The sequence below is a fragment of the Pipistrellus kuhlii genome, unplaced genomic scaffold, assembly GCF_014108245.1.
Source record: "Pipistrellus kuhlii isolate mPipKuh1 unplaced genomic scaffold, mPipKuh1.p scaffold_m20_p_2, whole genome shotgun sequence".
In the NCBI taxonomy this organism is placed as follows: Eukaryota; Metazoa; Chordata; class Mammalia; order Chiroptera; family Vespertilionidae; genus Pipistrellus; species Pipistrellus kuhlii.
Window position 1 is genome coordinate 172411062 of NW_023425515.1, and position 13159 is coordinate 172424220.

The 13159-nt window shown below is 42.3% G+C and overlaps 1 protein-coding gene across 6 annotated transcripts in view; it reads left to right on the forward strand.

Moving 5' to 3' along the window:
• Positions 1–13159, forward strand: part of INPP5B (inositol polyphosphate-5-phosphatase B) — a 54293-nt gene that overhangs the window by 19138 nt on the left and 21996 nt on the right. For 5 of the 6 annotated variants that reach the window (XM_045584833.1, XM_045584834.1, XM_045584832.1 and 2 more), the window contains one exon: positions 12162–12258. In XM_045584833.1, the coding sequence (XP_045440789.1) occupies positions 12162–12258 (97 nt within the window). Of the gene's footprint in view, positions 1–12161; positions 12340–13159 lie in introns of those variants that run through there. The other variant, XM_045584835.1, reaches the window with a different exon arrangement.

Here is a 13159-nt window from a genome sequence, read left to right on the forward strand (position 1 = left end):
CTCTCTATCCCTCTCCCCTCCTCTCTGTAAAAAATCAATAAAATATATTTTAAAAAATAAAAATAAAAATAAACAGTTTTTTTGAAAATAAAGTTATGGCCCTAACTGGTTTGACTCAGGTTCAATTTCTGTCAAGGGCATGTACCTTGGTTGCGGGCACATCCCCAATAGGGGGTGTGCAGGAGGCAGCTGGTTGATTTTTCTCTCTTGTCGACGTTTTTAACTCTCTTCTCTCTTCCTCTCTGTAAAAAACCAATAAAATATATATTTTTTAAAAAAAGAAAGTTATGGAGGAGTGATGAAAATGACTTCCATGTTTTTTTTTTACCACATTGAATTAATCTCATCCATATTTGAAATTAATTCCCAAGATTGATCTGCATTGTCTTATATATACTTGTAAATGCTTCTGAGTGAGATGACTTTGTTTCAAACAGAAAAACTAGAATGCAACAGGCTAGAAAACTTTTCATTTCCCATTGAATTCCTACCAGGAAAGAAGGAGGAAAAAACACTGATGCCCAACTTATTTCCCTACTTAGTACATGACTTCATCACCCTGTCCTTAATTCAAGTGTTCTTAGAAATTTAGCGGAAACAAGTGAAGACAAATTTAAACTGATCTATGTTGATATCGACTACATTTTTTGGAGAAAATTTTAATTCCAAACAGAGTTGCCACATTTCTTAAAAACTACAGAATACTCAGTTAAATTTGAATTATAGAAAAACAACTGCTTTTTTTGTTATAAGTATGTCACAAGAATTTATTCATTGTTTATCTGAGATTCAGATTTACTGGGCGTGCTGAATTTTATCTGGTTGGCAACACTAATTCTAAAGTGAGTCGAGTTTAGTGATTGGAGCCAGCCTGTTTGGATTGGGCTGTCTTTGGGAGGTGGATGGGTGAGAGAGAGTAGGGCCAGTTTGGGCCCCCTATGCCAGCTCTGCCAGTTTGGATCTTAACCTGCAGGCAGTGATGTAATGCTGAAAGTTTTAGAGCAGGGAGATGAAGTGAGAGGTATATCTGGCAGGTTCAGAGACTGAATTGATAGGGAGAAGTGGGAGGACCTCTTAATTGGGAAGCTCTTGAGGTAACAGGTGAGAAGAGGATGGCCTGGAGAATGACAGCTCTGAGAGCGAGGAGTCTGATGACTGACTGGCTCTGGGGGCCCGAGGAGAGGAGAGGGGGGAGCAAATGGCAGGTGGAGAATGACGGTGCTGGTGATGGAAGGGAGAGTTCAGGGAGCAGGCCCACAAGTTAAAGCACAGTTTTACTTGGGACACACCCTTGCAAAACATCCTGCAGACCCGCCCAGTTGACAGTGGAGGGACTGAGCTTGGGTGGTGCGGGGCACCTTTGTTTGGAATTGACTGTGATGGCTGATGATCCTTGTAGAACAGTGTTTCCCAACCTTCTCTCATGATGAGAATCACCTGGTGGAGCTGTTAAACTACAGATTTCTGAATCCCAACTAAGAAGTGCTAAACTAGAATTTTTGGGAACATATATGTAAAATTGTATACTTAACTTAGTGCTCTGTCTTAGAGCACTAATGCTCTGTCTTAGTGCTCTGTCTTAGAGCACTAATGCTCTGTCTTAGTGCTCTGTCTTAGAGCACTAATGCTCTGTCTTAGTGCTCTGTCTTAGAGCACTAATGCTCTGTCTTAGTGCTCTGTCTTAGAGCACTAAGTTAAGTATACAATTTTACCTATATGTTCCCAAAAATTCTAGTTTAGCACTTCTTAGTTGGGATTCAGGAATCTGTAGTTTAACAGCTCCACCAGGTGATTCTCATCATGAGAGAAGTTTGGGAAACACTGTTGTAGAAGTTAAAGAACAAGATCCAGATGTATACTGATCAACGTGGTAGCCTCGTGGCTATTTAAAATTAACTTAGGTAAATCGAATACATTCAGTTTCTCATTCTCTCCTGCCACATTTTTTAATGTGGCTTAGTGGCTGCTGTTTTGGGAAGTGCAATTATAGAACATTTTTATCACCACAGAAAATTCTAGTGGGAAGCACTGGTCTAGTGAGGCGCAGTTGAATTAAGAAATAATGTAGATAGTGTGGCTCAGTGGTTGATCGTTGACCCATGAACCAGGCGGTCCCTCGATTCCCAATCATGTCACATGCTTGGGTTTCAGGCTTGATCCCCAGTGCAGGGCATGCAGGAGGCAGCTGGTCAATGATGTTTGTGTTTTGCTTTCATCGATGTTTCTATCTCTCTCTCTCCCTTCCTCTCTCTCTAGAAATCAATAAGCATATATTAAAAAAAAAAAAAGAAAAGAAAGAAAGAAAGAAAGAATGTTGCTGTTTCTTGGATAAATCTCAAAAGAAACGGTGTATTTGGATTTTGGTTTAAATTTGCTCTTTTTCCTTACCTGATGTCATCTATAATAATAAAAGCATAATATGCTAATTAGACTGGACAGCTGAGTGACCTTTTGGATGACCTTCCTGATGAAGCTGGGGCTGTGAAGGCTGGTCAAGGCTGTGCTGGGCTGTGAGGGCCAACCAGGGCTGCGAGGGCTGAGCGCCTTGCACAAATGTCCATCAGGCCTCTTGTGTTTTAGTGAACCCAGGCCTGTGAAGGCCTGGCTATAAGACATGGAAAGCAAGGCCTTCCCTCCTTGCTTTTTTTGTAGATGCGGTCTTTTAACTGGTCTGGTTCGGCCTTGCAGCTTGGGTTAGCCTTGAGGAAACCATAGGAAAGGACAGCAACCATATGAGGCAGATAACTGTTATCTTTTTAAGTTGAGGAAGCAGAAGCTCAGAGAAGTTAGATAACCTGCTCTTACAGCTAATAAGTGGCAGGACCAGAAATGGAACCTAAGTCTCACTCCAAAGCTAATTTAGAAAGTACCAATAAGCAAAAGAAAAGGAAATCCTGCTGCTGCTGCGAAATGACTGCTATTGGCATTTGATGTATCCTTTCCGGTTTCCCCATATGCACATGTCTAAATATATATAAACAGGCAATGTTAAAACATGTGCACAGGTAATAATTTAATGAAAAAATAAATATATATATAAATATATATAATATATCTGTAACAATGTGGTATATATGTGCATAGACATACACTCCAGTCATTTCTGGTGCATATATTAATACGTATAATAGATAAGTCAGGCCATGCTCTTCATTTGTATCCTCTCCTCAATCCTTTGTCAGCAGCAGTTCTTAAAGAATGAAAGAAATTTTTTGTAAGCTTGGCCCAAACTCAACTTGGCTGGAAGACTTGCTTGACTAATATGAGACTATTTTTAGGCTTTATTTATCTCACTAAGTGTTACTACTCATAAATCGCACTATGGAAATATTCAAGTGTTGATTACTGGGAGTTATCTGCTCAGACTCTGCCGGGAGTGTTGCACAATATATGGTTTAGGTAAAGTGTTATCTTTCTGAAATCCCCTCAGTTCTGAAGTCCAAAATACTCCTGGCCCCGAGGATTTCGGGTAAGGGGAAGGAGATTTATAATAATCATGCTGTATAGCTGCTTGGGCCCAAAGGTCATTGTCTATTTAGTGAGGAATGTGAGAGGCGTTTCTATAAGATGTGCCGTGCAGTGCTCAACTTTGCAAGAAAATGGAACATTTCCGTACTTTTATACATCCCGATCGAGCTGCGATCGTTACTGTGGTTGACTTAGTAGTTTGGCTCTTGCTGGGAAATGGTTTCAGTTGTAGGTGTGAAAAGTGGTCAGCAAGAAAGCATCCAGAAATGGCGTTGAGCGTCTGCCCTGTGGCTGTTTGTTCTCTTTGTGTTTAGTAACTGCTTAGTTTGTTCCAAAGTGGGGGCCGTAAGAAAAAAACATCAGTCCTTGGTTAGCTAAAGAGATAAGGCAAATAAAAAGAGTTAAATACAGTTACAGTTTCCCTGAGATAAATGTCTTGATAGAGGGAATCACTGGGCATGTAAGAATCTAAGGAGCCCTGACCAGTGTGGCTCAGTGGATAAAGCGTCGGCCTGCAGACTGAAGGGTCCCAGGTTCAATTCCAGTCAAAGGCATGTGCCTTGGTTGTGGGTACATCCCCAGTAGGGGGTGTGCAGGAGGCAACTGATCAATATTTTTCTCTTATCAATGTTTCTAACTCTCTTACTCTCTCCCTTCCTTTCTGTAAAAAAAAAAAAAAAAAAAAAAAAAAAAAATCGATAAAATATTTAAAAAAGAAAAGAATTTAGGGAGAAGGCCAGAAAAAGCTTTTTGAAGAAGATTCCTGAGCTGAATCTTAAAGGATGGGTTTGAAGTTCACCATATGTAGGTAGGATTGAGGAGTTGTTAGGATACACCCAGGATCAGGGTTGGGGTGAGGAGATAACATCTAAAAAAATAAATCATTTTGGCACGACTGGATTGGGGGTATGTGTGAGGGGAGGTGGGAGTCCGTGGTAGGAGATGGGGCTAGCAAAGGAGTCTGGGACTAATTACAGAGGTCCTTGTTTACAGAACAGAAAGAGTGCCCTAGCTGGTTTGGCTCAGTGGATAGATCATCGGCCTGTGGACTGCAGGGTCCTGGGTTCAGTTCCAGCCAAAGGCATGTGCCCAGGTTGCAGGCTCCATCCCTAGTGGGTAGCGTACAGGAGAGAGCTGACAGATGGTTATTTCTTATCGTTGATGTTTCTATCTCTCTCTCACTCTCCCTTCCTCTCAGAAATCAATAAAGAAATATATTAAAAAAAAAAAAAAGAACAGAAAGAGTTTGTCCACCTGGCCAGCAGAGCCAAACCCTAAACACTGAGAATTGTGGCGGAGAAATATTGACTATTTTATTATGAATGGTGCCACCCCAGAGAACGTGCAGCTAATGCTCAAAAGCCCGAACTCCCCAATGCCATGTGGGTTGCAGATTATATAGGGCAAAAATCACAAAACACTGTGCATTCGGGGTTCAGGGTCATGCTGGGAGCTGATCGGTTGGAGGTGAAGTAAGGGCAATGGATCATTCATTTCTCCTGGTCGTGAGGACAGCTCTGGCCGTTGGTCTGGTTTCATGGAAGAGTTGCCTGAGGGTCCTTCCACCTGAGGGCTCAGGTAGTGAAACGTTACTTAGGTTAAGATGTTATCTTTATCCTGCCAGAGGTCCCCATCCTGTGACCATTAGTCAGGTCCAGAGGACTGTCTTCTGCTGCAGTGGGGGTTGCTGATTATTGGGAGAAAGTTAGGTCTCTGAGGGGTAGAGAGTGGGAGAGAGATGATCTCTAGAGATAGGATTTAAAACCACTTAATCCAAAGCATCAGATCAGGACCCTCGATTTTACTTGTATGTACTACTCCGAGGTTTGGGTTTTAGTCCAAAGGTGATGGAAGCATTGAGGAGTTTTATGCACAGGAATGACACGCTCAGATTAGTTTTCTTCTAGGTGCTGACATAAAGGGGTGAGGATGGAGACCAGAAATCACTGAGTGTGCCTTCCAGAAATATTCAGGGCCTAACTCACATGTGTCAAACACAAGGCCCGCGGGCCAAATCCGTCCCGCCAGGCCTTGCAATGTGGCCCGCACCGCGCTGTCATCACTGCACTCCGCTGCGTTTCCATCACAATGACAGTTTATGACTGTTCAGTAAACCATTCGGCCCACGATTTAGGCTGGATTTTAGATTTTGGCCCCTTCTCTGATTTGAGTTCGACACCCCTAGCCTAACCCAAGGCATGGCAGTAGGGGGTAGGGAAGAGCATCAGGTGTAAAAATACAGTGGATAGAGCGTCAGCCTGTGGACTGAAAGGTTCCAGGTTTGATTCCAGTCAAGGGCATGTACCTTGGTTGCGGGCACATCCCCAGTGGGGAGTGTGCAAGAGGCAGCTGATCGATGTTTCTAACTTTCTATCCCTCTCCCTTCCTCTCTGTAAAAAATCAATAAAATATATATTTAAAAAAAAACACTTAGGAGAGAGGATTTGTAGGACTTGGTGGCTGAACAAAGGAAGAAGGGAAAGATCCCAGATGTCGCCTCGTAGACCGAGTGACAAAGGATTGGAGGTCTGGGGTTGGAAAAGGGGCAGAGCGGAAGTGGGGAAGCAGGAGAGGAGGAAGGACAGGAAGCTGTGGCCAGAGAGGGGCTATGTGATAGCAGGTTTGGTGAAGAGCTGCTGACAACCAGCTTCCGTGCCAGATTCAGGAGAGAAAAGATTCCGAGAAGACTGCCTGTGGCTGGAAATCCCCAAACCATGCCTTAAAGTTTCCATACATGCAGTGAGGAATGAAGATGTTCCGGTCCTTGCCGCGTCTTGGGGCAGATGCATTGTGAAAGCACAGACGACATGCAGGTCTGCAAGCAATACCGGCCATTTTCTAGTCAGTGCATTGCCCACTTAGGGACCTAACTAAGCTGACCGCTTGTCCTTTCAGCCTGGCTGATAGTAGGAACAACTAAAAAAAAAAAAAAAAAAAAAAAAATTAAAACAAAGTCTGAGTCTGTGGAAATGCAGAAGCAGAGCTCTTATACCTCAGTTTGCCTTTGCATATTCTAAAGCCCAGGGAGATATTTATATTAAAGTCCCTACTGTATCGATGAAACTAAGACCCAAAGAGAGGAAGTAACTTGTCATACAGGAAAGTAGTGGTAAAGCTAGACTTCCACTTAAGTTTCCTGAAACTTCCATGGAACACGTGGAGTACCTGCTATGCACCAGATGCTGCTCCAGGTCCCTGGGAAATAGCATAGAGAAACAAGTCCCTGCCTCAGTGGGATTAACCTCCAGCAAAGCAATGACTGTATAAGAGAGAACATCAAATGGTTTTAGCACTGGGAGGAAAAATGTAAATAGCAGGCTCCCAAATGCCGGGGCACCCTGGGGCTCCGCAGAGAATTCACAGGGACACTGGGACATTTAAAAATGTGAAGGTAAGCTGAAACCGGTTTGGCTCAGTGGATAGAGGGTCAGCCTGCGGACTGAAAGGTCCCAGGTTTGATTCCGGTCAAGGGCATGTACCTTGTCTGCGGGCATATCCCCAGTAGGGGGTGTGCAAGAGGCAGCTGATCGATGACTCTCTCTCATGGATGTTTCTAACTCTCTATCCCTCTCTCTTCCTCTCTATAAAAAATCAATAAAAAATATTTTTAAAAAAGCTTTAAAAAATTTGAAGGTAAATACAGAAATATGTGAAGTTTTTTTGGAGCACCACATTTAGCGCGAAGCTATTTACAATTTCAACCTTAGATGTTACTGCATCCCACATATTTATATGGTGGTGGTGATTGTTAATCCTCACCCCAGGATATTTTTTCCATTGATTTTTTTAGAGTGGAAGGGAGACAGGGAAGGGGTGGGGAGCAAGAGAGAAATATAGATGTGACATTGATTGCTTGTGTCCCGCATGCGCCCCAAGCCAGGTATCGAACTTGCAACCCAGGTAGATGCCTTTGACCAAGAATTGAACCCATGACTATTTGGTGCTCGGGCTGACACTCTAACCACCGGGCAATACCGGCCAGAGTGATGACATCATATCTCTTGAAGCTGGTTTTTTGGTGGCTGCTGTGGTTAAAGACGTGGAATGTTGTGTGTGTGGCGTTCAGTCTGGTCCCAACGTTTGAGAAGTTGTGCAAAACTCAAAAGGTACACACATCTCATTTGTCAGTAATTGTGGCCACTGAAAATGAAACAGGAACGTTAATCTTTCTAAATATGTGTGTTATTTTTTCAAATTGCTACTAAGTGATTAAGGCTTAAATACTTAGTAATTTATTTGGTCCTTAACTATTTACACAGAAGGCTTAGGTATTTCTTTTGGTCGGGAGGCGATTTGAAAAAAATTACTGAGACAGTAAGGGTACTGTGAACCGGGAAAGCTCTGGAATAAGGGGCTAGAGTGATGTGGAGAGTGGGGCCTGCTTAGATTGGGTGTCAAAGAGAGCTTCTGAACAAGGGCCTGAATGAAACAGAGTAAGCAGCGTGGGGTTCCGGAGAAAAAGCATTCCAGGCAGAGGGATTAGCAAGAGCAAAGTCCCTGAGCTGGGAATGAGCTTGACATGCTCCAGGAACAGCAAAATAGAAGCGTGGCAGAATCAGGCCGAGTTGCCATTTAGCACAGAGGTGGGGCTGAGAGGCATGGAGGCCAGGTTTGATTCTGGTGAGGGGCATGTAGTTTGATTGCGGGCTCCTTCCCAGCCCAGGCCCTGGTCAGGGCTTGCACAGGTTGCAACCAATCGATGTGTTTTCTCTCACATCGAGATTTCTCTCTGTGTCTCCCTCTCTCTTCCACTCTCCCTAAAAATCAATGGAAAAATATCCTTGGGTGAGGAAAAAATAAAAATAAATAAATTGCCCCTGTCTGAGTGAGTGCGGGGATGGCATCGAATGGCCCTGGAATGGCCAGGGTGGGTTCCCACGTTGTGCCCTGAGCTGCCAGGTCTTTATTTAGAGGGTTGGTGATATTTTTGTGACCAGAAATATGCTGTAGGAACTTAACTCTTTGATTGATTAGCAGAGGATAAAATTGGTTTCTTATATATCATTTTGCTTAAAGGCACATTTTCAAAGACCTTATTGATGACACGAATAAGGACTTACTGTAATGAGGCCCCACTGCGGAGGGTTAAGAGGAGCCTGGAGGTGAGGCAGAGACTAGATAAGCCTTTCAAGGAGTTTTGAGTTCAGTCCCCAGTCTACCTTAAAAAAAAAAAATACTAATGTTATTTTAGTATCGTTTTAGGTTTTCAGAAAAATTGTGAGGATAGTACAGAGAGAACCATGTATGTCCCACACTCGAGTTTCCCCATCTGATATTAGTGATGACACATTTTTCATAATGAACCAATATTGATACATTATTGTTATTAACCGAAGTTCGTATTTTGTTCACATTTCCTTTGTGTTTACATTATGTCCTTTTTCTGTTCTAGGGCCCCACCTAGGTTACCACATTATATCTAGTCTTCATGTCTCCTTCGGCTTCTCTAGGCTGCAGCTATTTCTCAGGCTTTTTGATTTTGGTGACCATGACAGTTTTGAGGAGTGCTGGTCAGGTAGTTTGTAGATGACCCTCAATTTGGATTTGTCTGGTATTTTTCTCATGATTAGACTGGGATTATAGGTTTGGGGAGGAAGACAATGGGAGCAAATATCATTCTCATCAGTCATATTAAGGGTGTGCTATCAACATGACTTGTCACTGTTGATATGAACCTTGATCTCCTGGCTGAGGTCATGTTGGTTAGGCTTCTCCACAGTTGTTGGCCTCCCCCCACTTTCCCTACTGTCCTCTTTGGAAGGATGTCACCATGAGCAGCCCATACTTAAGGAGTGGGCAATTGTGCTTCACCTCCCTGAATGCAGAATATTTGCCTAAATTATTTGGAATTCTTCATAGAAGATGTGTCTTTTCTCCTTTATTTATTTATTTATTTATTTATTTTTATTGATTTCAGAGAGGAAGGGAGAAGGGGGGAGAGAGAAACATCAATGATGAGAGAATCATTGATCGGCTGCCTCCTGCATGGCCCACGCTAGGGGTTGAGCCCAAAACCCAGGCATGTGACCTGACCAGAAATTGAACCATGACCTCCTGGTTCTTACATAGGTCAATGCTCAATCACTGAGCCACGCTGGCCGGACTATTCATTTTTATTCTATTATTTATCTATATCAGTGTGGACTGCTGGATATTTATTTTATACTTTGAATTATAATCTAATCCTGCTTTTTAAAAAATTTTGTTGCCCAAATTGTTCCAACTGTGGCCATTGGAGCTCTTTCAGTTGGCTTCTGAGTCACTTTGACATACCCACGTCATGGGGTTTTCTTGTTTTTTTGGGCATGGTCTTATTTTCTGGTACTACAAAATGCTCCAGGCTCATCTTTTATACTTCTTGCCTCATTCCTAAAATAACCGTATCTCAAGAAACCCTGGTTCCTTATATTGGAGAATGAATTAGAAGCCAAGTGTGGGTGTAAAGAGTGGTTGTTGCTATCAGTATGTTCTTGCTTATAAGCCCTCCTTGCTGACAGAGCAAGGAAATATATGTGTGCATACTTACCTGTGAGTATTTCTATATGTACCATCTGTATTTATATTTAGGTGACATGAGTTCATATTGTTATCTCCAGCTCTAATTCATTACCACCTGGATCATTCTAGCTTCCTCCCTTTGCTTATCTGGAATGTCCCACTCCAACAGAGAGACACCTAGCTCCCACCACTCACCATCCATTTACTAAATTGTTCAAGTCCAGTATACGTGTATGATGGTGTCAGCATGATCGACTAGAGCACATGTGTCAAACACAAGGCCCGCGGGCCAAATCCGTCCCGACAGGCCTTGCAATGTGGCCCGCACCGCGCTGTCATCACTGCACTCCGCTGCGTTTCCATCACAATGACAGTTTATGACTGTTCAGTAAACCATTCGGCCCGCGATTTAGGCTGGATTTTAGATTTTGGCCCCTTCTCTGATTGAGTTCGACACCCCTAGACTAGAGTATAATACTCCAAGTACAGTTCCTTCTACCTTTATTCTTACAGACTTCACTCGGACATATGTCCTGACTGGGAATCGAACCGTGCCCTTCTGGTTCATAGTTTGAAACTCAGTCACTGAGCCATGCCAGCCGGGCCTTGTTGAGGTTTTCGAAGTAATTTCAAGGAGAAGTTGGTAAACCGGACTGGTTTAGTGACATTAGGGATAGGAATAGATTGATTTGAGAGGCACTGATGAAGCAAAATTGAAAGGCCTAGCTGATTCATTGGAGGCATTGAAATTAATTATTTTCATGTTTTAATTATTGTGTTTTCTTTTCAACTCCAAAGTTCATTTTTTTCTTCTTTTTCTGGGTCATGTGAATGTATGGTTGGAAAGTCCATGTTTAGTAATAGTCTTCAGAGCAAAATTCTTCAGTGATGTTTCATGCCTCTGGTGCCCCTTGAAACTTGTGTACGAAAGTGGCATCTCTCTGTGGCCTCTTCATGCTGTTTCCTGTTGACAAGAGATGTGGGTTTTAAGGAGCAGAGACGCTATTGGCAGGTTAATTTTCTAATTATTAACTTTATAATAATTATCTTGGTTTAACAACTTCCCCAACTATTACTTGGTTGCAAGTCCTTGGACTCTTTGCTTTTCAAGGCAATTTGTTGACGCTGACAAGCTCTTCTCATTCTTGAGGGTACTTGGGCCCATTCCAGTTTTAGATATCTAACCCTTGCCTTTTTCCTCCTTGGAATTGAAGTGTCACTCACAGTAAGTGGTAATAAGTTCTTATATTTTACGAGAGGCCCGACGCACAAAATTCATACATGGTAAGGTCCCTAGGCCTGGCCGAGTGATCAGGGCCATCTTCCCTGATACCACCCACCCCCAGATCCCCATTCCCCATTTGGTGATCCGAGCCTGCCAGCCAGGGGCAACTCCTGTGTTGAGCGTCTGCCCCCTGGTGGTCAGTGCGCTTCATAGCAACCAGTCATTCCACTGTTTGGTCAATTTGCATATTATACCCTTTTATTATATAGGGTAGGACCATGGTTGGCAAACATGCAGCTCTTTGGTCCCTTGAGTGTGGCTCTTCCACAAAATACCACAGCCTGGGTGAGTTTATTTTGAAGAAGTGGCGTTAGAAAAAGTTGTAAGTTTTAAAAATTTAGCTCTCAAAAGAAATTTCAATTGTTGTACTGTTGATATTTGGGTCTTTTGACTAATAAATTTCAATTGTTGTACTGTTGATATTTGGGTCTTTTGACTAATATCCTATCCACTGGGATAGGATATTATGTTGTGTTGTTTCAGAATGCTTACTCACGTGTCAATTTTTTGATCCCTATAATAAACCTGTGAGGAGGGCAGCACAGGCCAAGTTACTGAGATTCAGAGAGGTTAGATGACTTGCCAATAGTCAAAGGACAACAAGAGCTAATGATAGAACTTAGGTCTGCAACTACCATAGCTTTATTCATCCTGTAGTGCACTGTCTCTAAGAAAAAGAAGTGTTATGTTTTCAGCAGTAGACAGCTGGATGAAATACTTTCTTTTTTTCTTCTTGGTATATGCTTTGTGGGAGCTCCACCCAGACACCAACAAAGGCCTTTCCTGTGTTTTTGGGTAACATGTGGACTACCAGTAATGCCTTGTATGATCTGAAAAACCGTGATCTATATGTTAAAGTATATGTGAGAGTATATGTAACTATGTTTTAATTCTTTCTCCCCCTACTTAGGTGGTTCAAACTTGGACAGTTTGAGGCCAAATGGGAAAGGCCTGTTTGTGGACCAAAGCTCCAGGGGTCAGGATAAACCAGATAACTTGCTCCCAAGGTAATCAGCTCTCCTTTCACTGCTACCTCTTAGGACTGAGGTTTTCTTCATTGTAGAACTGAAGCCATCCCTGTGCATGAGGCAAGGTGTCTCCGGGTAGCTGGCCTAAGAAACGTTGGATAGTTATTGAGAACTTACTGTGTATGCCACATAGTTACACAAGTTATCTTATTTTAACCCGAGAAGGAGGTACTATTATTTTTCTGTCTTACAGCTAAGGAAACAGGTATGAAGAGAGGTTATAAAGCTCACCCAAGATCTAGAACCAGCGAGTAGTAGATCTCGGATTTGAAACTGGCGTCTAAATCTATCTTAGAAATGCAGATTATTTAGAAACATTTTGATTTCGTCTTCCCATTCTTTCAGGAGTTGGCTGACTCGGAAGAGTCTTCTTTTTCCCATTTTCATTTACCCCTTTTTTTTCTGATGTGCTGTTATATTTAGTACTATGTACTCTAGCGCTCCCTACTGATCATAGCCAGAGTCTCCTGGTCAAGATACTTTATGTTAAAGTATATGTGAGAGTATATGTAACTATGTTAAAGTATATTTGTGAAAGTATATTTGTGATAGTATATAAAACTACTTTATTGTGTCAGTATTTTAATTTTGCACTTAAGCTGCAATGATCAGACCCTGAACTTTAAGTGAACCCAGGTGTGTCATTCTCCATTCACCTTTGAACCTTCTTGGTACACACAGATACATTTTTACATGGCCTTAGTTAATATGGGGTGGGGCAAAAGTAGGTTTACAGTTGTTCAAATGGCAAATAATAGAATGATTAATAAATGACAATACAATGTGTACTCACAACTGTAAACCTACTTTTACCCCACCCTGTATGTACATGACAAGAGTAATATCTAATACTTAAGTGGCATTTATTTAGTGTCAGAAA